Here is a 24,482-nt window from a genome sequence, read left to right as displayed (position 1 = left end):
TACTTAAGCTTAATGAAACTTCCATCCGTTTTAGATTTGTTAAATAAAATGGCAAATCTTGCTGAGTTTTTTTAAAATCTTTTTATTTGCTTCTGGTCATAAAAGTAAAAAATTCTGTCTCAAAGTATTTCTGATATGATTTGTTCTGATTTGTTTATTGGCTTTAATCCTAACGATTAGTTTTTCTAAAAATAAAAAAACCAAAACGTTTTTAATTTATAAGTTTTCTTTGTTTATTTTAACCTTTTTCTAAACAGTTAATCTATTTGAGGCAAATGTTCCCTGGACTTACCTGAATAAAACAATTTCAATAATATTTATTTTTGTTCAAGATATAAATCCCACTATACACTCATTTAAGGTGCAATAGTTTGGTCATGAAACTAGTTCTGCTTAAAACATTTAAAAGGACAGTTGATATTTACAAATAAAATGTCAAATGTCACATTTTGAGAATTTATTAAAAAAAAAAAGCATCTCAAAAGAGTAATTGGATCCATTTACTCCACAAACAAGCTTATTGGTTGCTTGACACATTTACAAATCAGAGTATTATTAATCTGTGTATAAAGTTGCACTTTAAAAAAGTAATCTTACATGAATCAACAAAACTAGAGACTTTTTTTTTTATCACGTTTAAATGATTTCACAGCCTCTAGAACTCAGTCAGATACAACAAACTGCTGAACAACAGAGCCTCAGATCTACTGTAGGCGGAACAATGAGAAGTCTTAATATGTGTGGTTATCTCTGCTCTCACAGCAGAATTATAAACACATGAGCTATTCTAATAATGTTATTGAATAATATGAATAATAGTATAGAAGATGCATTGCATAGAATTAAAAATCAATACATAAGCAATGACAGTTCATTTGGTAGCTCGCTAAGAAATGACTGAAAAAGAAAAGGCCCCATGTTCTCAATAAAGTGAGTTTTCACTATAATGTTTGTACAAACAGTATAATGGAACTTGGTTTTCTGATTATTCCCAGGTTGAGGGGGCGCCCTCTGGTGGACACCATGCAACAAGGCATGAGTATTAAGTACATTAAAAAAAGGGGAATGTTTATTAAAAAAATTTTTTTTTTGATGTACATACATTTATTGTTCAAAAACTCCCTTCATAAAAGGTGCTGTACTCTCAACAACTTGCTTATTTTCATTAAAAACGTGTTTTCAACATGTACAAATGCATACTGCACGCCTGTATGAGTTACAACGTCGGAGAAGAAAGAAATAAGCTGAGTGAAAGAATACTTGATAAGAAAATCTACATCATCCGACTCACATTGTAAAGATCTGTACACATTTTCCAAATGTTTATAGTTGTATCAAACTAAATATGTCTCAATATTAAGGGCATATCGGTGTGAGTCCAGCCTCATACTTTAACAAAAGAAACAAAATCATTGATGTTGCACAGCTGTGCCCCCATGAATGCTTGATTGTTGTAAATTAAGGCTTTTCAAAGTGTAGGAAGATGAACTACATTGTGCCTCTTCCATCAGGTAACAATGTTGACAATACTTAGGCAATAGAAAAAACCTTTGTACATAGTCTGAAAGTGTACTTTTTGCACTAAAACGGATCATTATTAATTTACACTGATCATTTTAAATCACCCGGATTGCTTAAAATGTATTTAATTCTAGAAATGTGTGTTTGATAAGATGATTAATAGTTTTACCTATTTTTTGGTTTTGTTTTTAATCATAATTTCTTGGAAATAAAAATGTCTGGAAAAGGCAACCGACTTTTACTTTCTTCTTCATCCACCTGAATCTCTCAGAGGTAGGTTTTGAAACCTAATGATCTAAAGTACCAGGGCATGCAAGACAGCCACTTCCTCCTGCTTTGGTAAGTAGCCTGTATGTCATCCTCTGTGTGTTTATGTCAATGGCACTTCTAATTCTCACGTCTTCATTTCTTGCCGCGGCAGTGAGCTGCCACCACCAGGTAGCTGTCAGGGGTGAGGTCCTTGATGTTGGGGCATTTGCTGCCTATGGGCGACATCTTGCCTTCCACCCGGGATATTTGGAGCATGCGGCACGGGTCGTGTTTCAGCAGGTAGCTCTCGAAGGTCTCCCATCCTCCGCCGACTCGCACCATCACGTGCTTGTTGTGCAGCATCTGCAGAAGGAAACAGCATTACAGTATCAGCTGTGCAGAGCTTTGATAGCTGCTTCAGCGCCGTTCTAGAGGACCAATGTCATTTCACTGATTGAGGCTTTCAGGTGAAGTTGAATGAACAATTAAGAGCGGCTTTGATGTGAGAGCTCGCCGACTGATGTGAGGGCCTCTCAGTGGAGGACGTCCCTGGAGAGGAGCTTTCTCCGTCCAGCACCATCATGCAGTTTTGAGTGGCTGCTGACAAAAGTGTTGTCAGTTCACTGCTTACAAACCTTATTGGAAAATGTACTATTTCTGAATAACTTCATGAGGGACACAAATGATTGACACGACAAGACATTCCTAAGCCCACCATTGTGTTATAGGTGATTTCACAGGGTGTGTATTGTGCGCCAACAGCAGCATTGGGTTTTTAAATCAATTCAAACTCACATCTATAAGCCACTTGGCTTGTCAATCAAATGTGAGACACGCTATTCTCAAGTTTTCTTACAGAACATAGAGCTGAATGACCTTGATCCTTTAATGAACCCAGCAGCCAATTCTACATGGTGCCATCAGAACCATGGGTCCCTGTCCTTTACATAAAAACAACTTCACTGTTGGACTGAAGAGGTGGAGAAATCATCTCAGGCTATTTCATCACTAAAACGCACAAATAAGAAATCCTGGTTAACTAATGAATAAAATGCAGTCTGTGTGTGTGTGTGTGTCTTCTTGATATATTACCATCAAATAATTCCACCGGCCACAACAGGGCACATTCTCAAGGCTGGCTACTATGGCAACAACATTACCCATTATAGGAAAGAAAGGAATGAGAAGGATATATTGAATGATCAGACACTTTCATTCCTAAGACGCCATGCCGCGAAACGTCTGCATCACTATGAAGCCTCCTCTTATCAGCATTTTACTTCATTATAGCTCTGTGGAAATATGTTCCCCTTTCAATCAAAACAGTCACAGTTATTTATTTTCTATATTATGAATCATGACAAACAAAGTAGAATGACACTAAACTCGATGGTTTGATAAAAGGGTTAAACTCTCTGAGGAGATTGTCGCCTTAGTATGGTCAGTTATGAGGCCTCCTCCCTTTGGGCATTATAACATACAACATTTATAAGCCTCTTAAAAGAATCAATGCAGGGGGCAGTGGCAGGGCAGCGCCTCCAATCAGCAGCACCAGGCCTCAGGCTTTGTGACCGTGGATTTAATGGACCTGTGTGCTGCAGAGGGGTTTCAATCACACTGCTTTGGGACGAGACCCTGGCGGGACTTGAAGTCCTTCCTCAGCAGCCCAGACAAGGGCAGAGGCCCGAGGCCGAGCTGGGACAGCACCCCTCGTAGACCCTCTGATGTTTGTCTGCCCCTGTCGCTGAAGCTACAAGCAGCTCATTTATTCCAGGAGCTGAGAAGGTCAGTCCTCTCCGGTATTACAGCTGATTGTGAAGTGAGACTTCTATCAGCTGCACATCATTGTTGTCCTCGCTTACAGCAGCTGCTTGCAGACAGTGGGCGACCTTACTGTATTCATGCCTGCTCAGTAGAAGCAGCTGCTGGAGAGCAAAACCATGTGAGGAATTTTAATTAAAGCATCTAAACTGTGAAGGGAGCTGGCTCGGAGACAGAGGAGAGGAGGTTTAACACTGGCTTTGTTTGGCCGGATCAGAAGCTGATTCTCACATGCCGTTATTCAACTATATCCAAGATGACACGAGGCAATACATGTGCATATCTATGTAAATTCATATTTATTAAAGGTGTGTACTCTGGCTATACATGGAGATAAATGTAATGACATGATTGGTCAAGGGTTTCTCAACTTGACCACAACTAGACTGTGGTGGTCTAAAGCTTGATAGAATAACACATCTCTCATTTGATCTTAATTTGTTCTATCGGCCTTATGGACACTAAACTATAATTGTATTGGCACGTGTGACGCACATTTACGTAGATGGATCGCAGTGAACCAACACTTCTCACCATTTGTCCTTGGTTGCTCAGCAACACAACAAAGACTTTAACATTCAGCTGAGGGAAATGCATTAGAGGATGGAAAATATTCAGAAATCTCACTGAAAATGCTGTCAAGTTAGAAATGCGAGTCTTGGTGTCTGTGGTGAGCAGCTTTGTTAATCTTTATTCGCCTCCCAATGACTGACATCTGATTCAGATTAGACTCACTGGATGCAGTACGGAGTGCTGACGGCAGAGGACATCCAAGAGTAAACTCTGCCGTGTGCTCTGCACATCCTAAACATACCATCAGCATGAATCACATTCTTGGAGGTGTGAATTCTGGTTGTGGGTTGCCAAGTAACCAGCATCCCGAGGGAACCGATGCTCCTTCTCTAATCTGTTAGCCTCCATTTATGCTTCTCCAATGCCTTCCACTCAAAGAAAGTGGAGTCACATTTCCTGTCCTGACAGATTTAATGTGATTGCGAGGTACAGATCATGCAAAATGCTGTTTGTTGTAAAATTAGAATACATTTCGGTGTAATATAATAGCCATCAAATATGTGAATGTTTATTCTCTGTTTCTGTCTGGGTGAAAATGGAACAACATTAGAGTACTATGACCTGTAAATGAGACCTCACAGCGAACACGGGCTCTGCAGAAAAAATGAATGACTTTAATCCTGAAGCCAGCCTCGAGTATCTGCATAATGCTGTTTACTGTTTGCTTGGCCTCACAATGTGAGACTGATAATTACAAACCATAAAGTGGATAACTTCAATTCTGGAAAGGTTTGGACAATATGAGTAATATGATGCAAAACATTTTAATGTAGTCATATTTTATTCACAATGCACCAAATCAGATAGAGCAGAAAGTTTACCATTCATGAAAAAAGAAATTCTCCTAATTTTGAATTTGTTGGTGAAAACACACTAAGAACAAACTGCTGGAGGAGCATTTTTCAACCAATTGTGTTAGTTACAGGTCATTAGCATGACTATGTTGTGAAAAGAAAGCTTTAGAGAGAATCAACCTATCAATCAATCAATGGAAACCATAAACCTGTGTTGTGTGGACTAACTCCTGTTAATTATCAACTCAAAGTTAGAAAGGCAAGTAGCCCTGGTAGTGTGAAGTTGGAAGCTGATGTCTTATAAAGTAGTACAAATGTTTAGAAACTTCTATATTTTGTTTGAGACAATGCTGGAACACATCCTGCACTCATCAAAACAGTATGGCCTCATGGTAGAAGAGTCTAGAATCTCTTACCAGACTTTCCCAAAACAACACAAACCAGTCCACACACTTCCGGGCACAGCATTTCATACTTATTTCAGTTGAGGGAGCACATTCCAATTGTTCCCTGTGATTTTAGTTCAAAGAGCCATGACTGCATTCTAAACAAAGCTAGTAGATAATAAGAATATCTTTAAAAAGCCTGAACTTGAAAACTTTAAAGGAAAATAAATATTGGAATTTGAAGATGATGTTATCTCTAAATATAAATAATTCATATTTTACATATTGTCCCAAAGGCTTTGGAATTCATGTGGTAAAAAAAAGAAAATATAAAAGCTCTGGTGGTTTCTGTAAAGTTTAGCAGAGATCCCTTTGTAAGGATCTAAAATCCCTTTGCTGAAAAGCATAATCTAATTCAACATGGACATCTTTTCATTTCCACCCACACAGTGCAGATCAGTACATGTTATTGAGTACACTCCACCACAGTGCACAGGGACACACAGTTTGGTATAAGAGGATGGGTTCAGAACAACATTTGCCTGCAGACTGTACTGAACTATAAGTAATATATAATAAAGGTTATCATGTAAGCCACCTAAGAAATGAGCTCCAGAACAGAATCTGGGTTGAATATAGTATGTCGGAGAAACATTTACAAATAAAACTGCTTTGATAATAAACATCCAGACGAGGACAGACTCAAAATAATCATTAAATTAGTTACAGTCTTTAACATTCCATTCCACTGTCAGTTGTGTTTATCACCTTTCACAACCAAATCATTTAGAATCATATGATGTTTACTCCATCAGACACAAATGTCATGCAATCTAAAAGAACCCGTTCAGTTTGACACTATCCAATACACTCTGATGTTATATGATACCATCTCATGTGGCACAATCTGATACAATAAGATAATATACGATTGAACACAATACGATACCGTACAACACGATACGCAACGACGCAATGTGATGAAATGCATTCCAATATGATGCTGTATGACACGATTCAATATTACATACTCACCCGAATAAAGAGCATCTTCTCCCCGACACGGTATCGACCCTGTGACTGTCTCTCCACACAGAATTTATTCAAACACCGGCAGGGTGGGTCATCGGCGATGTGTCGAACCTGTAAACACATTGAAGAATTAACATCTCACAGACGATTGCTCTCTTATAACCAAAAGTACATTCGAACGAGAGTCGAGCACTTTTCACTTACTGCATCATCCAGCAGCTTCCCTGTGCTTTTTTTACAGGAAGTGACTTTGGTGGGAGTCGGGGATGGGGAAGGAGACGGAGACGGAGATGAAGAGGGAGACGTGGGGGTGGGCTGAGCTGGGGATACAGGTGAGGGAGGAGGTGGAGGAGCCTTCTCCTCTTGTTCAATCTCCTTCTCCAATTTTATCAGGCCGGGAGGCTCCACATTGTGGCTGGAAAAGGAAGAGAAAGGTCATTCATGAGTGTGAATTCAAGAAAGTAATTACAAAACAAGACAAAGAAGTACAGTGCTGCAGTACAAAATTTCTTCCGTAGGTTCAGAGTTTTATATTTCTCTTTTATCAAATAACAAAGTCAAGAGAAGGACAATAAGCAGTGTTTGGTGACTCGTTGCCTTCCAAACACGTTTATGTCTCCTCAGTTTTTGCAGGTATTCTGTAGTGGAGTTCTTCCAAACATAGACAATAAACCACAGGTCTCCTGTGGATTCGTGCTTTATAAAGTCACTCTGTCTCTTTGTGCGACTCCAGACCGACTCCACCTTGTATGAAAGACAGGGAGCCATACTGTCACTTTTATGACTGGTCTTCTTCACTGTAATTATAGTTCCTGATGACACTGGTTGTGTGTTCAGTGTTTAGCCTAACAGATGAATTACTGGTCATTTTTCCTAAAGGCTAAGTGACATATATATATATATATATAAATATATATTTAAATCCCGTACCTGCATGGAAGACAAAATATAAAAAGCAAACGCGTACCGTGACGCTATACGACCCAGCTCTAAAAGACAGAGGCACACTTCTCGAGGCTGCTTGTGAAGAACTGCAAGAAGAGATGAAGAGCCAGCAATGAGTGGTTGCAGTAAGACATCACATTTGTAACAGGATGATGAGAGCAGATGAGTGGCCACGTGATGGTGAGATGGAGATTTTAAAAGCCCGGTTGTGAACTTCATGCATTCACACATTCTTGCGCTCTCCAATCCTCTCCATCCCAAGTTCAATGGAAATGAGTGTGAGCATCGTTCAGACATGGGATGTTGTAACTTGGCGAACATCAGACTGGAGAGAAGAAAATGTGGACGAGATGTATGACAAATGTGACAGAGCACAACATGCATTAAAAGAGAGGAGATTCACTGCATGATAGCAAACCTGGTGTTGTTACATCTACTGCTGAACTGACATATCTACTCAGAGAAAGACAGAAAGAAAGAAAGAAAAGACATTCATCAACTGTTTCACAGCAATCATTTTTTTTTTATTATAGTCCCATGTCTGAACGCCATTTCTTCAGTGTTGATATCCGACTTGGCCTTCAGAAATGATTAGCATACTTTCAGTTGTTAAGTCAGAAATCACAGGCATGTGGAGTCATTGAGGTATTTTATTTACCCACACGGTCACATACAGTACATGACAGTGTAAGGATGAGTGTTGTAGCGCCACAGCTAATTCATTGAAATACCATGCTGGAAATATTTGAAACAGATTAGAGAAACGTGAACAGTTAATGAGGAAGAGAGAATCATTCCAAATGAGTCAAGGAAGACATTTGCATAACACTGGCCTACTTTCTTCTATCTGTGCTCCCTTTTGTTTTACTGAAGATATTTTGTGTTGGAGCACGAGATGTGCTTCCTGTCAGAAGGAGCAGCTCCCAACAGACTGCTGTCCTCAGGAGCTTTGTGCAGATATGAAAGCAGGGCCTGGAGATTTGGGTGAACCTCTGAGTTCAGGAGAAGGAAGCAGCCCGACCTGTGTGATACTGTACCTGCACAATCAGTCCATTCATAGGCGATAGAAATCTGAGTCCACTGCCCCGGCAGTGCCACGGACAGCCCGAGGCCGACGGGGCTGTATCTCTGTGGGGAAACTGATGCCTGCTAGAGGTTCGGCTTGTCCTACATTTTGATATTCTTGCTACAGACTCACCTAAACCCTCTGATTCAAACAGACACGTTTCTCCAACTCCAGCCTCACGGCACCAGGCCAGGAAGTTGGCTGTGTTGTCTCGTGCAAAGAAGGAGCCAGACGGAGCGCTCCGCCGACATGGTATCCTCCGATAGGGAATGCTCTGCTACAGACAGACAAAAAGTTAGCTGACAAAAGTTTTCTTCAGATGGAAAAAAAATAAAAAATAAATCCCTACTTTGCATTTAAGCAAGACTTGAACCATGGACACAAACTCTGGAGGGTCAGGATAGTCAGAATCATAGAAAGTAGTTGGGACAATTATGTTTTGCAAAACAATGAAAAATATGTATTTAAGACAATAAGAGCCATCCTCCTGCACCGGCTTCATAATGTTTTGGTCTGTTCATATGCTCTCAGCACGTTCAGTGGGTTGGAGATGAGCACATTTTCTGTGTGAACTCAGTAAATATGAAAACAGTGTTCGTGCAAGAGAAACATTGTTTCTGCCCCCAAATACTTTTTTGGTGGTATTTCATATGTAACACCAACTTAAGCAATTTTATTAAGTTTATGATGTGAAGGGTCTTTTCATCTGCTTCCTTTTTACAGGGGTCACCACAGCAAGTCACTGCAACTTGCCCTTGGCTAGTTTTAATGCCAGATGCCTAACATGGTGCAAATCAACGTTGAAACCCGGCTTTCCAAGACTCAAGGTCAAGACTTAACACGCTGTGCCAAAAAGAGAGAACAATTAAGTCCTTGTACCTTAAATTAAAAAACTCGAGTCTGAAATCGCCTTTTTTGGAAAAATTGTCAACTCCATTATATATTTTGAAAAACTTTAAATCCTGAAAGCACTTAGGTTCATAAAATATAAAAGGTTATGCTAATTGTAAAGCTATAAAGTTATATGACTCAAGCCTGCGTCGTCATCTATTCATGGACCCCACTCGAACTATGGCGTAACATTTTTGCTTATGAATCCAGTATAATGAAATGGGATTTCGGAACTTGGCTTCAACATTGTTGTAAACTTATTCTTGAGGAAACTGAACAAATGTCAACCAGAGTGACTTTTTCAGCCATCAGACTTTCCACCAAAACACTGAGCCACAACCATTTATCAACACCAACGTCTGGTCCATCTGCCAGGGCTCTGGTTTCAGTGGAGAATCAGGAACATTTTCCACGCAGATCAATATGCGAGGTGACGCGCGGGAAAACTGGGGCTTCTTTACCAGGCTTTCCATGATTTGGGATCAGATGACATGCTTATGGGCTTCGGCCCCCACACAGTCTTTTTTGGGGGGAGATTTATGCGCCTTGCTGTGGTTTTATACAGGATATGTGCGTCTGTGCTTTGAGAAAGGTGCAATGAGCTCATGCTGGAACTATGCAACCCTTTGTGGGTATTTTCCTTTTCGGTCCAGGCTCTCATTTTTTACGTTTTTTTTTTCAGGGCTCATTTGTGTCCCTGAATTACTTTGCATTCCTAGTGAAATTACATTGGCGACTGTGCCTGAACTGCTTGATACTACAGTTACTGTGTCTCTTGCAGCTTTGACAGGACTTTCGTGGGTTTAACGAATGCAAAACAGGGGCATTACCTTTTGGAAACATTATCTTTGAATCATTATCGATTCCTGTCATCATATTATCTTATTTTATTTTATTTTTGTTATTTTTGGGGTGTTTTCTTTTGAGAAAGGCATTTTTTGTCTCCATCCTCCGTATATATCTGCTGGATATAGGACATCTGTTCAAAGTTACACTCTCAGCAGCAGCAAATTTTGCATGAAGGCTTAAATCAGATAAAAAAAAACCATCTGACTGTTTTTACAGTCTCCCAGTAATCCTCTTGATTGTCAGGTATGCACCAAAGTGTCAACAACTGTCATTTCCACACCATGGGTTAAGTATAACCTTTTCAATATGCGAGCTATGCAGATTTATCTCACTCTGAAGAGAACTTCTGGCTCTAAGTTCTGATTCCTCCAAAGTGGTGGTGAGGTTGTTTCCTGTTGAGACCCTACATTGGCCCATTGTTGGCTGATTGGCTCCAGGAACCAGCCGCCTTGATGTGTATAAAGCTGTTTAAAAGATGGATGATCTTTGGTTAAAGTTGACCACAAAACACCGACTCTCTGATTATCTGTCTGATTTTGTTTCTAATGGGAGACAAACGACTGTTTGGGGTTCCCAATGTTGATGAAAGGACTGCAATAAAACCACATTTTGTATTCACATTTAACTGCTGAGCAGGGGAAGCAGTAGAAAGAACACATAGTTTAGATAATGCCTAATTTGTCTATTCTATGTATTTCTTATTAAAATGTAATTTAAAAATAGGCCTTCATCATTTTTAAATTTGCTGGATCTTCTCATGGCAGTAAGCCAAAAAAACAAATCTCTAGAAGTGAGATTTATTGATTCTAAACGCTCACATTACAGTAATTATGCAGTTTGCTTTAAAAAGTAATTTGACCAATATTTAAATACAATTTACACCATGTAACCTTCATACTTCATAAGTTACTACAGAGTACGCCGACACTTTCAATTAGAATTCACACCTTTTAAACTCCATTTTTGCAGCTAATGAGTTTAGGCATTAAACTGAGAAACAAGTCCTGCTATGATTGTTGCATTGTTTGTCTCAGTCTTATTATAAAATAAAGAACACTGCTTGTAAATATACAGTTATTGAAAAGTACTTTGTGGTTACTGTATGCTTAAGTATTTTAGAGTAGCACTTTTGTTGGTAATTGGGCACAAGTCGAGTAATGCACCAATTGAAGTAGTTGAGTACAAATTTTCTACAATATTTCAACTTTTTCTTTATAATTTTAGTGATGAATGGCAGTTGCTGAGATCATTGCATTGAACTGAATAGAGGACAGTGTTATGACAATCAAAGACAGATGATCTTCACTGACCTGTCATTGATAATGACTGATGTTAACACAAACAGGAAGATGTTAAGTCGACAGCAACTTTAGTGTGATTTATCGGTTTTCTCTGGTGCGATCAGTTTCAGTATAGTCTCACCAGACGCCACATCGACTTATCACGATGCCTCACCACAAACACCAAGTTCCCCTTTCAAGTGGTAAAATGTTACAGTAAACAACCAAAACCTTCAAAGTGTCATGCTAATCTGAGGGAGTTATGAAATGAAAATCAGTATGTCAGTTATGGAAAACAGGATTAATTCATATTTCACAGCTCATTAAACTGAACGGGTTGAAAATTTGTATAAAACAGCAATAGATTATGATTACTTCACAGCATCACGATGCATCTTAGTTGGACATCAAGGCTGGAAGTGTTTAACTGCCTCTGCACTCCTCCGCACACTCGCTCTCTCTGTGTTAGTCCACACAATCAATAGGCTATTCTATTTCAGGAGCTCCTGTGCTGTCCCACGGTCATTGACCTCAAGTATTTCCTCACATCTGTGCTGCTGCTTTGCTCATACTGAGATCAGGAGACCCTCCGTCGTCAGCACAGTGATGCCTCAGTGCAAATATCAACAACCCTCACTGACGGACCAACAAAAGAGTCTTTCGCTTCCCAACAGAAACCTGGCCGAGTCAGAGGAACCATATCATCCTACTGAATCCCTGACGTCAGGAAGTGTTTGTGGGCTTTTACAGGTTCATCTTATGCAGTAATACAAGAAAGACATTGTTTATTTTTCTTTTAATATGACTGAAGAAAACAAACCAGTCCAAGATTAGCACTGATATATAAACAAAACCAGATGGATTTGCACTCAGTTGCTTTGTTTTCTCAATCACAGGCCCAGAAAACATACATTTGAATTGAGTCACATTACAGATAATTGCTTCAAAGGTTTCATAAAGTAATTATACTTATTGGTACTCCTACCAATTCTCACAGGGATGTGGGGCCCCATCAGTTGATTTGTCCTTGCTGGCCTTATTCTTTCTTTCTTTCCTTCCCACTGGAGGCTGCAGGATCCCATCCCCCTCCCCACTCTTTGTGCAATCCTTTTTTTTTTTTTTTAAATTGTGGAGGTCTTGGTAAAGTGTGAACTCATGGGTGCTGCTCATCCCACAAAACCAATCATCAAGTCAGGATGGAAGTTTGACACATGCAGTTTACCTTTTTTTAAGTTTCCAGAATGTCTCCCAAACTCTCAATTACTTTCCAAATGTCATGATATCAAGATATGTTTCAGTTGTTTCAATAGAAACTGTGCTAATGTGTTATTATTGATCCGCTTACAGGGAAACATAATATCACGGTGGAGCTGTTTCTGGTCTCAGTGAGAATCAATCAAGGCTCGATAGTGTTTTCATGAAGCCACTCGGTCTCAAAAGATGACAGAAAAACACTTACGTGTTTAAACGGTGACATATGCAGCAGTGAATAAAAATGATTTCAAACATGAATTTGAGCAGGGGACCTGCTAAAGTAGTTGAGTCCGAAATGATTGTCAGTCAATCAGATCTAATAAGTCACAGCCCAAATGACGTTTTCCCGCTCAGAAACAATCCCCTGTGAAATCATTCAAGCTGAAAGTTAGTCTGGGAACACTTTCAGCCAGGGTTTAGCTTCCAGATTAATGTTTTCACTGTAACCTGTATCATGCCAGACTACCGCAATCGTCCCAATTCCTCTGTACCTTGCTGCTGCCAGGGGCAGGCAGGTCTCCATTGCTTTGCCTGAACTTCTCCTGCAGTGTCTCAGCCAGCTGGCACAACAGGAAGCCATTGTCTAACCGATCCATGAAGCTCTCAGCAGTGATTTCCAGACCTGAGCAGGGGACACATAAAGACAGGAGACAGCCCACGACATAAATCCATCATAAAATGCTCATTAAAAAATATATAACATATAGGGGAATAAAACTTTATCCTCAGTCTACTTCCAGTTGAGACTGCAATGTTGTTACCTCTCAGAAACCATTTTTTATGACCGAGCCTTGACTCCACTGTTCGGTTTGGGCAACTCTGTGGTAGCCAACTGAGGAAAAGTTACAGCAGGATTTGTGGGGGGATTTCCTGGTGGTGCAGCACAGGATGGCAGTGACAGGGACACATGGAAGTGGGGACACAGCGTCTGAGCATGATAAGGCCTCTTTGCCCTGCACCGCTGCAGAGATACGCTGGTGATCAACATGTGGTGTTCAGTTGACTGGCTTCCAGTGGACCATTCTTTCATAGTTAGATCATTGTGAAATAGGAGGTGGTGGCAGGGGGGTGTCTGTGGAAAGAAACTGCAGAATTTTTTTTTTCATCTCTTTTCTGTGTCTTATAGGAGGAGGGGTTTGGGGGTTCAATGTTTAATGAGTTCCAAATGTTGCATTTAAGCCCAGAAAAGAGAGATTGAAATCTTGAGAAATACTTAAGAGTTTCTCGTTTTACGCTCACAGTCTACCCTGCGACCCTTGCCTTGCTCCGTGTGGATAAAATACATTCCACAGGGCTCTAATAGACATATTCAAACTATCAGTCCCTCAATCCCTTCAGCCTCATGTCTCAACTGTATTGTTACTCACCAGTGTGCACTGAAATACCATGTTCCAGTCCATCAGTGAACCACACCATTCCTCCCACCTGAAGCTGTCATTAAACACTTCAGCACCTTCTTTCTATCTTTTAAACGCACTCGGCAAACAGAACTAAAACCAGTTTAGCACAGCCTCGGAGGTTTTCATATCCTGGATCAGCCACCACAGAAAACCAGAGGTTTCCAGAGCAAACACACAGCCCGCAGGGATAACAGGGAGGATACCGGTGTTGTTTTAAGAGGTCTACACACAAATAGGAGTCAGTTTCAGTAGCTTAAGTGGCTTCCAGTTGGTTTTAAATGAACATCAGACTGTAACCTGAATAAACACCCCTTCTTGAATGCAAATATACATGAATCCAAGGCACAATTTCAAGAAATGTCACCCGCTCTTCCTAATGTGTATAATCTTTAACAAACCTTGAACTATAGTGTTTTTAATAACACAATAAAAAGCTACATGCAACTGAAACACTGTTACTTTTGGCAGTAATTCCTTGCTGACTAATTACTATTATAAACTTTACAGCAAAAAAAACAAACAAACAATGTAATGAAACAATAAAAGCAGTTGTAGAGTTGCAGTGCTGTTGTCTCTCTCTGTCCTGCTGACTGAACCAACTGTTATCTTTAGCATGAGCATTATTTCAGGCTGCTGTGTTCAGTGAATGAACAGCTCCTGGTGCATTCATATGTGAAGCTGAAAACTGAAATTGAACCTTAAATATGGGTCACATGACTGCAAGAAATTAGCTAAAAGTCAGCTTCACAAAATCTGCAGATAATGACAAAACCATATTCTCATCACCTTTATACGTCAACAGATGAAATCTTTGAAACTTCCCTTTTTTCTCATTTGAAGCTCCCAGACAGTCAGATGTAATTCCCCTGACAAGTGGGAACTTTCTCATTTCCGAGTTCCTCACAAAAACATCATCTGTTAAGATTTAATGGAAGTTACAAGACTCAGAAGACGTCAGAATATATTTTACATGAACTTCTTTCCACGGTGCCTGGGAGTGTATTAACATAACTGTTAGCTCATAACATTACTGCTGGTAAGTCATTTCTCTGTTTTTGAGTTTCTTCTCATTATAGAAGTTAAAACATTATTACATTTGGTGGAAAAATTGTTTGCTACTGATTTATGCAAGGCTCCTTTGTAAATATCCATCAGCAAATATATCTGGCGAAAGAAATAAGTGTAAAAAAATAAATAAAAAAACAGTATTCCCAGTTGGCCTTGAATAGCTCCTCTTTGATATAGTCACTTCAGATCAGAGCACTTCTCACATGAGCTTTTGTTGAAGAAGCACATGGCTCAGTTTGATTTATTTTGCAACTGCATCCAGCACAGTGCTGATGCTGCGTCGCTGCTTATTCTCCACCACTGGCTCTGCATTATTCAAGGCTAATGATGGTCATTATTCATTTAAGGTAAGTCCATGGGAGAATGTGGAAACACTGAAACTGTTTCACACACTCTGGTAACTTTAAAATGCTTTGTAATGAGATTCAGATTGATTTCAGTCATCTGCAGAAGTGTTCGGATCAGCATTACCACTTCAAATTAATGATCAACGCAAGACAAGGAAATCTTCTGTTTTAAAGGTAAGTGTGTCAGCATCTGCATTTTGTATACTGAGAGTTCCCCTCACCATAAGATAGCACACCTCTGAGAAATGAATCATTAATAACACCGGCTCCCAACCTCGACTCCAGGTCTCCCTTGGAGGTGCAGAGATCACACAGGGTGCCCGAGGCTTTGGCTGCTTTCATGTTGTGAGAATTTGATTTGCACATGTCAATAAAAACCATATTAAGACTCTTCATTGAATCTAGTGCAGACTCAGAGAACAACCATTTGCGTTTACTTTTAAAAATCCGTGGCTTTTGCATATTGGTGAAAGTGCGTGTGTGTCCGTCTGTCTGTGTTGTTTGACTATGGCATACCGAGCATATTATTGAGCCACAGGGCAAGGTCTTCCTTCATTGGCAGCAGGCTGGCTTCATGTCGACTGGAGAGCCACTGGTGGTACTGCTGCATGTCCGTCAGACCGGGGCCGCTCAGGTGTTTGGGGCTCAGAGCACTGCACATGGTCCCTTATTGATGGCCTAGAGGTAGAAAAACAAGCAAACAAACATAATTCTACAAACATGCACCATCTGAATGTGGATTAATAATCAAGTTGTGTCGCTAATGCAACACAACTGATTGTGTTAACAAGTCAGTATAGAGACATTTTCCTTTATTACTTTATATAGACCTTAAAATTCATATTCTCTAATAACTAGTCAAATATTGCAATAGGCTGTTTTGTGTATAGGTTTATGTGTGGGAATACCTGTATGTGTTTAGTGTATACCTGCATTAAATGCATATGTCACAATATTACATTATATCTGTAGTGCCTAGAAAATTGGGACAACAACTGGGTTTTTATCAATTTATCTGGTTATCTGTATTTTGTGAAAAGTTCAGAAACATTTCATTTATATGCTTCAGATAATCTTTTGACTCAGTCTTATACAGAAATATATTCAGGTGACAATCAAGTAAAACAAAGAAAAGTTTTTGATCTTCATATATAATTGTCTTAAACCAGATACATTTTCTCTTGAAAGATGAAAAATTATCAATTGATCACAATATGACACATTAGTACTGATATGGACTTTAGGGTGATTGGGTAGAAATCATTGCAGCTCAATCTGAAGAAGACCTATGAAGTATAAATTTATAAGTGTAAATCTTTCAAGAAAATAACAATACCTTTATAAACATTCATATCATACAGATTTATGACTTAAACTGATGCACATGATGATGTTGTTGAGTGGCAGTTGAGATTTAGGTTCCATATTATCAATAGTGTCTATAGGAGAGAATCAAACTAATTCAGATGAGAAATGAGATGATGTCTTTGTCCTCTTCCTGGTGTGGATTACAACCCACCTGATGACATTAGACAGCACCAGTTGTGTCCACTTCTCCAGGGGACAACAGACACTGTTATATACTAGGCAGACTCATACAGTGGGACTATTATTCAACAAACACCGGCCATAAACAAAGAGCTCCTTCAGATCACTCTGCCCACCACAGTGCAGTCTATTAGTCTATAACAATCCACAGTGCAGCAGGCTTTACATTACAGCCTGATGGATCGATTGCATTCGACATCAACATTCAAAGTGATATTTAACAGCCGTGTACTTCCTGCAAAGTGAAGTCATTGAGTAAAGGAGACATTTCTCACAGCGTTTTCCAATATCGGGCTACGTCGTGCCAAGCATTCACTCATTGAGTTATAATTCCGAAATCTTTTTAATATTTCAGTCCACTGTCACTCCATTAATGGATTTGCTGCGGAGAGGAGTGAGTGATCGACAAACCAACTGGGCACCAGATGTAAGACCTGAGCCGAGTAACAACACAGCACCAAGAGCTCTGTAACTAATATCCACTTTTCAAAGTATACGCTGTGGTTCCATGGCCTTGGTGAGATTATATGATGAAGACAGTCAGGGTATGACTGCAGAGAGAAGAGATGGTGGCATCACAAGGACAGACATTATTTTATTTAATAACAGGCTGACTGAAAAGGCTGGTGTACTCGTTGTACAAAATGTACAAAGTTGTTCTTAAGATAAAGCGTAAGCTGACTTGTATACCGAGTTAGGCAAATACAGACATGTTAGCCTGTGGATTTCACTTTTAAACTGTTTTAGTTGCAAGAGCATAAAAATGAGACAAAAGTAACGAAGTGCAGATCATGTTGAATCACTTCAGCAGATTACTTTTTTTTAAGGAATATTTCATTTTAGCAGAAGTTTCATTTAAGTTTATATTTCATGTACACTCCACTATTGAGACAAGACCAGAGTTATAGTTAGTACAACTAAATCTTTTTAAAGTGTAGCTCACAAATAATTACACTGACATAATACAACAGACTAAATCCCTTTCAGTACACTGCTTATGATGTACTGAATAGCAGCAAATAGGAAAAACCCAACCTATATTTTGTAATGAGACGGACTCAAAGACCCTGTGAACAATTTTGGAGGGATATTTGATTCCATATGTTTACATATTTCTGGTGAGAACTCTCTAAAGTATAGTAGACATGTTCCTGATTTGATCAAGACTTTCAGTAACCGAATACTCTCGATGTGCTTTTCACAATTTCACGTGTCCAAACCAATATGTGATGCCTATGCCAATGTTGGCTCAGGGCAAATCAACATGCAAAGCTACATGCATTTCTGTTGTATGCAAGATTTTGAAACCTCTTCAAAGGCAGATATTTAAAACCGTTTCACAAGAAAAAAATCTTAGGAAATTTGATGTGAAAATATTGCCATACTGAATATATGAGATAATTATTTGGCACATATCAAGAGAACATTAACAAAGGCACAAGATATAAACTGTGGAACTTTTTTTCATGGAGGTTTTTCTGCCCGGCACACTCAGGGACGCCTCAGTTTGAACAGCAGGCAACCAGCACCAGGATATTTGATGCAAATTGCAAGAAAAGCTTATTCAAACAAGCTACTGAGCAATGGCTGAATATTTCCTCCGAAAACTGAGGAATCTGGCTATTGAAGGGTTGTAACATTACAAGGTCTCAGCCGCGTCGGCCATGTAACAGAATCACACTGCGCTGCAAAAATCCAAATATCGGGACCTTTATGTCCACCAAGGTCGTCTTATCTTCATGAAAGACAGGTATGTGCAATGTGTACACACACACACACACACACACACACACACACACACACACACACACACACACACACACACACACACACACACACACACACACACACACACACACACACACACACACACAATAAACTCTGGAGCTCAGCAATAACACAGAGGTGCTACATTCACACATCCACAGTGGGGACGAGTGACGGACAGAACAAGGGCACTAAGACAATGTCTCACCCTCTCATACAAGCTTTTTCAGTGGCGCGATGCAAACACGGGTTTTTGACCCCAAAAATGTACAGTTGAACTCTCTCTGCTTTACATCTTATTTATTCCCTTTTCATTGTTGCTAAATGCGACAAAACACAAATCTCTGTTTGAAGGGATCAGGTAAGTCAGGAATAAACATCTTGTTGAGTTTCCGTCCCTTTTTCTCAGGAAACATCCAGCTGTAGTTAAACATACCTGCTCCCTCTCACCACACTGTAGCCTGACCTCTTCAACTTCAGGCGCAAACTCGGCCAACATCTTTCTGCTCGGCTGTATATACAGTAAGTGTAAAAGTCATTTTGTGAATCAAGTTGAGGATCTGCTCATAACATCCAGGAATCAAACCGAGATAGCTTTTCTAGCCTCAAGGTATTCAAATAATCAGTGCTATAAATATACATTTTCTCAGTCTGACGGGCCTCATGACTGCAGTAAAGCATCCTAACATGCCACGGCTGGCTGCAGATTGCTCCAGAAAACAAGTATGGATGGGAACTTGACTGCTGAATCCCATCAATTACAAAACACAAGAGTGGCTCTGTGCTGCAAGCCGTCGCCTTTGTGCCTTTCTCCTCCACAAAAGTGAACTCATCTCGGAACGTTTTCTAACACATAAAATTACTGTTGCGCTGTGGATGAGAGTTGTGCTCAGGTATCACAGTGTATCAACAGCAGCTGCTGTCAGCAAAGTACAAAGTCCACAGCCGTAAATAAAGAAAAATATATATCACATGACCAAACACAAAAACAGCTCCTTTGCATAATTATAACATCAACTCACATCATTAGACATCATGTGGTGTGCATAAATGTAGTCCAGTATAAGTGACTTTATAATCTTATGGGTTATACTCAGGTCTACATGTGCTGTACATATTCCCACTATTTCAGGAATAACAACATGTAATGAAAACAGACACACGCGTGTTCATCTGAATGTAGTACATCAACATTGTGGTGGGTTGTTTTATTAAACTAAGAAAACACTTTGCAGCATATTTTCATTTGCAAGATAATTTAAAGATTTCTTCCTTGCAGCTAAATAAACAAACAATTTAACACAAACAGAATCAGGAGAAGCTGCCTGATGAGTTGATTGAAATCCAGCTGAGTACCCATTGATTCAAACCAGAGCTGCTACTGAGGCAAAGATGTCATATCTGAGTGAGTGAAAAAAAAACTAACAAATGCTATTATGAAATGTCAATGACATCCAGTTTAGATAAACTGAAGAATAAACCTTTTCTGCAAAGCACACACACACTCTGCAGCAGCGAGACGAGCAATGAACTTTAAAAAGTCCCTTCATCTGCAGAAGACAACCAAAAAGCTCAACATGCATGGCACTCCTAAGAAAGCCAGACACCAGCGAAAATGTCTTGACTGAGTCGTAAGAAAAGCTTGGGATGTGTGCTCACCCTGAGGGTTCAGCTCGTTCCTGCGCACCTTCCTCTCACTCGTCCTGAGAGCTGCAGGCTCCCGGTTTTCATGCTTCTCTCCGGCGCACCGACACACAGGTTAGACTCCCAAACACTGAAACCAAAGCAGCAAGGACCGAGGAGGTGTTTCCCTCAGCGAGAGATCTGACTGCACACACACACACACACACACACACACACACACACACACACACACACACACACACACACACACACACACACACACACACACACACACACACACACACACACACACACACACACACACACACACACACACACACACACACACACACAGCATGCCGCTGCAACTGAAGAAGTAGATTATGATCCTGATGGTGATGGTGGTAGGACAGAAGCTTGAGTTTCACTCCTTTCAGTGTTAATCAAATTTTATGTTTCTTACCTGGCCAAGAAAGGATGTGCTCTCAAATGCTTTATTGTAAGTATGTTTAAAAAACCAAACGAAACTAAAAACGATCAGTGTGCTTATGTAATGTGATCCTACTGAACAGCTCATACCCTTCTATACATTGCTGCGTCCACTCATTCTTTTTTTTTTAAGTGAATTCAATGTGAATATGGCATCATCGGTTGTTATAATTCAAATCTTAGAAGTTTTACCATTTTATTCCCCAAAAAATGAAGGTTAAAGGTTTAACTTCCGAAAAAGTTCTATGTTTTATCTCTGAAAATGCCTCTTGATTTACATATGTGGTATGAGAAGATGGACACTTTTTATTTGGGTGCCGATGTGTTGGATTTCACACCATGTAAAGAATTAAAATTAAAAGCTGTTTTATCAGCAGAAAACAAGTCGAGCAAGACTTAATGAAGTATCCATTGATTGTGCAGAATCCCAGAGAGGTAAAAAAAAACAAAAAACATCAGGAGAAAGTTATGCTCACGTGCTCTCCCTGCTCTGAATCATGCGTCACTGTTGTGGGTGGAGGAACAAACTGCGCGTGCGCAGTGCGTAGCGTCAACAGCGGGGGGACGCTGGGAAACAGGAAACTATAGAAACTGCTGAAAACAAGTGAGTTTACTCAACAAGAGTGACTGTATATGTGGTAATGTGATGTTATCCGCTTGTTCACGTTAAGTTACTTCCAACATTGTGTGTGTTAAAAGGATATTAGGTATAAACACGCCACCGGAAGCCCGGTTTTTCCCGGGACTTTGCCGTTATGCGTCGGGATGCCTCTCTGACCTGGACCCCTGGACTCTCCTGATGTTTACAGCGGTTCTCCTGCAGCAGAGGGTGGGCTTGTGTGTGTGTGTGTGTTGAGTGGGTGTGTGCTACATGGAAGCGGTGCTGAAGAATCTGGCTCACACGGCGGAGCTGCTGGCCGTGGCGGCTCACAGCGAGGTGGTGCAGCAGTGGGACCAGCTGACTCTGTCCAGGGCTTTTCACTGGGCCCGCTACTGCGAGCTCCTCTTCTCCAGGTTCCACACCAACGCTGCCATCAGGAGGGTGATGGAGCAGCAGCTGCAGCTCACCGGGGAGAGTCTGCGAGCTGCCATCCCGGCTCACACCGAGCTCTCCTTCCTCGACCTGCCGCGCTGCCAGAACCTGCTGCTCATCGGACTGCTGAACAATCCCGAGCTGCCCTGCTCCATCATGAAGGTGCTGTTTGACCCTGCAGGTCCTGCACACACCGCGCACGGTGAGTATGGGGATGTCACCGGCCTCTGCAGCCACATCATTCAGTGCAGATCTGCCTGTAAAGTCCTGAGTCCTCTCACCGGCCGGTCCACTGTTGGTGCTGATGCTGAGGTGCAGGGCGGGATGCTGATGGAGAGGCTGGACGCTCTGCTGAGCCGAGGCAGCGACAGCCGCAGAGCGGAGCAGTTTTTAGGCTCCGTCCATCGGGGATTTGAAGCAGCAGAGCAACATTTCTGTCTGGTCATCGCTGCGGCTCTGCTGACGAGGACAAACTCAGCTGCACAAACTGCTTCTCAGGTTTTTCTCTTGGACTGGCTGCAGAGTGAACACAGTGTGCTGCAGCACATGTGTTCGTCTCTGCCTGCCGCGCTGCTTGCAGACCTGGCGAAAGAACACCACAAGTTTAGCGATGCATACTACAATGTCCTAAAAACGTGGGCCTCGGGCTTGGAGTACGACGTAAATGATGGCGACTGGGTTCAAACCAGCACAAACTGCACAGTGACGTTTCAGGAGCTGACTGGACGCTTCCTGGCCCTGTTCGAGTCCTCTCCTTCTGTGAAGGCGAAGACAGAACACCAGCTGCACGCTTTGAAGGTTTCTGATGGAGACTTTGATGACAGAGGTCTCAGTGTGTGGGGAGACCTCCTGTTGGCAATAAACAAGTGACTGTCAAAGTTTGAATACTGATATTTTGTTTTATAGCTAAACTCAGTATGTAGAGAAAAGGACAGCTGTGAATGATGCTCACAGTCAGGTTGGGTTCACTTCTATTTAGACAGTTGCACTTTTCTTTCTGCCAGGTACACGTTTTATTGAGGTCTTTACATTGCTGGCATACATACATACATATATAAGAACTTAATACAACTTTCAAAAGATATATGTATAGTGAGGACAGTATCAAAGTTTTGTCTTGGTGTTGAAATCAAACCTGGTTTCATATTCGGCATTAACAACAGTCCCTGCAGTATCTTTTGTTGTGGAAAGTTCAGTCTTAAAAAAAACTTTCAGTAAAATGTGCAGTTTTTATTTGAGGTATACACAAGCACTGCAGGTGAGAGAAAGAATTGTATTGAACTACAGCGTTTAACGCTTGATTCATGTGCAGGCGCATCTAAAAAAAAAGTTAATTGTCTTGTCATTTATTTGGAAACATTAAATAAACTAAAAAGCTTCAATTCTATACATAATTATGGTCAAAGCAGCGGTGCAGTGGCGAAGAGTCTGCTCCGTTCGAGTGTGAGGAGCATTTGTGTGTGGAATTTTCATGTTCTTGAAAAGGCTTCAAAAAGTAATAAATGCAACTTGACGGGGAAGTTTCACTGGAAAAAAGAATTGCAATTGTATTTATTTATTTATTTATTTTATTGAGGTGGACTTGAATCCACAATGATCCAAAACATTAAATCACACTGATGTCAGATATACAAGATATAGGAGCATTCCTCTCAGCAGTAATAACATTGTGGTACAATGGAACATGGCATATGCTCTATTTGCTCCAACTTCTGTTTCCTTGTAAGAACATTTAATACCAAAGAGGTGAACATTGCGAACTTTGTGAACAGACTGAATGAATTTGCAGTAGTGGTGATATTTCGCAGGGATGGATTTTTATCATATTCACATCAATGTTTGAAGCTTGAATGTTTTTGTTTTGCACACGGAAGTCTGCTCTATTGTAATATATTTATTCATTTTATTTCAACAAGAACTTCCCCCCCTGCAAGACAAATAAGTGTTCATTATTGTGGCTGTTAGAATAAAAATCTGTTGCAGCAGACTTATTCTTTCACACTGTTAAAACTTTGCGAGACATTTGCTGTGTGATGTTGGAATGAGTTGATTTTGAGTCAGTAAAGTTGGATATTTATTGAAGAGCACATCTTGCTGGGTTTGGACAGATGGCCACCTCACATGCTGCGTGTAGGCAGCAGCAGCACATGATCGCACTGAAATAAACTGAAAAAAGAAAATTGTCAGACAGTGAATAGTTTATTCTATCAATGGGTCTCTGGTGATTTGGGTTTTATTTGTCATTGGTTTCATTCTCCTCACAACATAATAGAAGTGTGTTGCTTAAAATGGACACTTACGAGGACCTGTTTTAAACAGCTTTACAGAATAAAGACATTTGATTGCTAAAGGTGGCAGTATAAGTATAATAGATAAAATCTTTTTTTTTAACCAAACAACTAAAATGATTTTGCAGTTTCTCTCACACCATCTGTCACTGAAGCCTCCTGTAGCCCTTCGTCCAAACCTATAAATTTTGATTGGCTCAATGCCAGACATGCGACTCCACTGCCAATTCTCGCATCTCCGGCTTCGCCCATGTGTCG

General features: G+C 40.4%; 2 protein-coding genes across 3 annotated transcripts; one reads left to right on the top strand and one right to left on the bottom strand.

Moving 5' to 3' along the window:
* Positions 1 to 443: 443 nt before the first annotated feature.
* On the bottom strand, positions 444 to 20,567 carry gas2a (growth arrest-specific 2a). Its single transcript, XM_080475933.1, has 8 exons — positions 20,451 to 20,567; positions 15,993 to 16,154; positions 13,153 to 13,283; positions 8,520 to 8,664; positions 7,344 to 7,407; positions 6,581 to 6,791; positions 6,380 to 6,487; positions 444 to 2,133 (listed from the first exon to the last, which is right to left on the bottom strand). Exons 2-8 carry the CDS (start codon positions 16,135 to 16,137, stop codon positions 1,924 to 1,926), a joined length of 1,014 nt encoding a protein of 337 aa, XP_080332059.1. The 5' UTR covers positions 16,138 to 16,154; positions 20,451 to 20,567; the 3' UTR covers positions 444 to 1,923.
* Positions 20,568 to 21,434: 867 nt separating this feature from the next.
* fancf (FA complementation group F) lies at positions 21,435 to 24,121 on the top strand. Of its 2 annotated transcripts, none has more exons than XM_080475931.1 (2): positions 21,435 to 21,507; positions 21,603 to 24,121. In XM_080475931.1, the coding sequence occupies exon 2, from the start codon at positions 21,775 to 21,777 to the stop codon at positions 22,804 to 22,806; it is 1,032 nt and encodes a 343-aa protein (XP_080332057.1). In that variant the 5' UTR covers positions 21,435 to 21,507; positions 21,603 to 21,774; the 3' UTR covers positions 22,807 to 24,121. The 2 variants fall into 2 exon arrangements, with proteins under 2 accessions (XP_080332057.1, XP_080332058.1); XM_080475932.1 differs by having other exon boundaries at positions 21,713 to 24,099.
* The last annotated feature ends 361 nt before the right edge of the window (positions 24,122 to 24,482 follow it).

The sequence above is a fragment of the Lipophrys pholis genome (genome assembly GCF_963383615.2).
Source record: "Lipophrys pholis genome assembly, chromosome: 11".
NCBI lineage: Eukaryota > Metazoa > Chordata > Actinopteri > Blenniiformes > Blenniidae > Lipophrys > Lipophrys pholis.
Note: the sequence above shows the minus strand (reverse complement) of the source record. Positions and strands in the feature narration are given on the sequence as shown.

Bases quoted from the DNA above. Each gene is read 5' to 3' on its own strand.
- gas2a (XM_080475933.1), bottom strand. From the start codon at position 16,137: ATGTGCAGTGCTCTGAGCCCCAAACACCTGAGCGGCCCCGGTCTGACG. The intron at 7,408-8,519 runs GTGAGTCTGTAG...CTCTTCTTGCAG, and splicing joins GTTTGAATCAGAGGGTTTAG to TTCTTCACAAGCAGCCTCGA. The intron at 2,134-6,379 runs GTGAGTATGTAA...TTCCTTCTGCAG, and splicing joins AGAAGATGCTCTTTATTCGG to ATGCTGCACAACAAGCACGT.
- fancf (XM_080475931.1), top strand. From the start codon at position 21,775: ATGGAAGCGGTGCTGAAGAATCTGGCTCACACGGCGGAGCTGCTGGCC.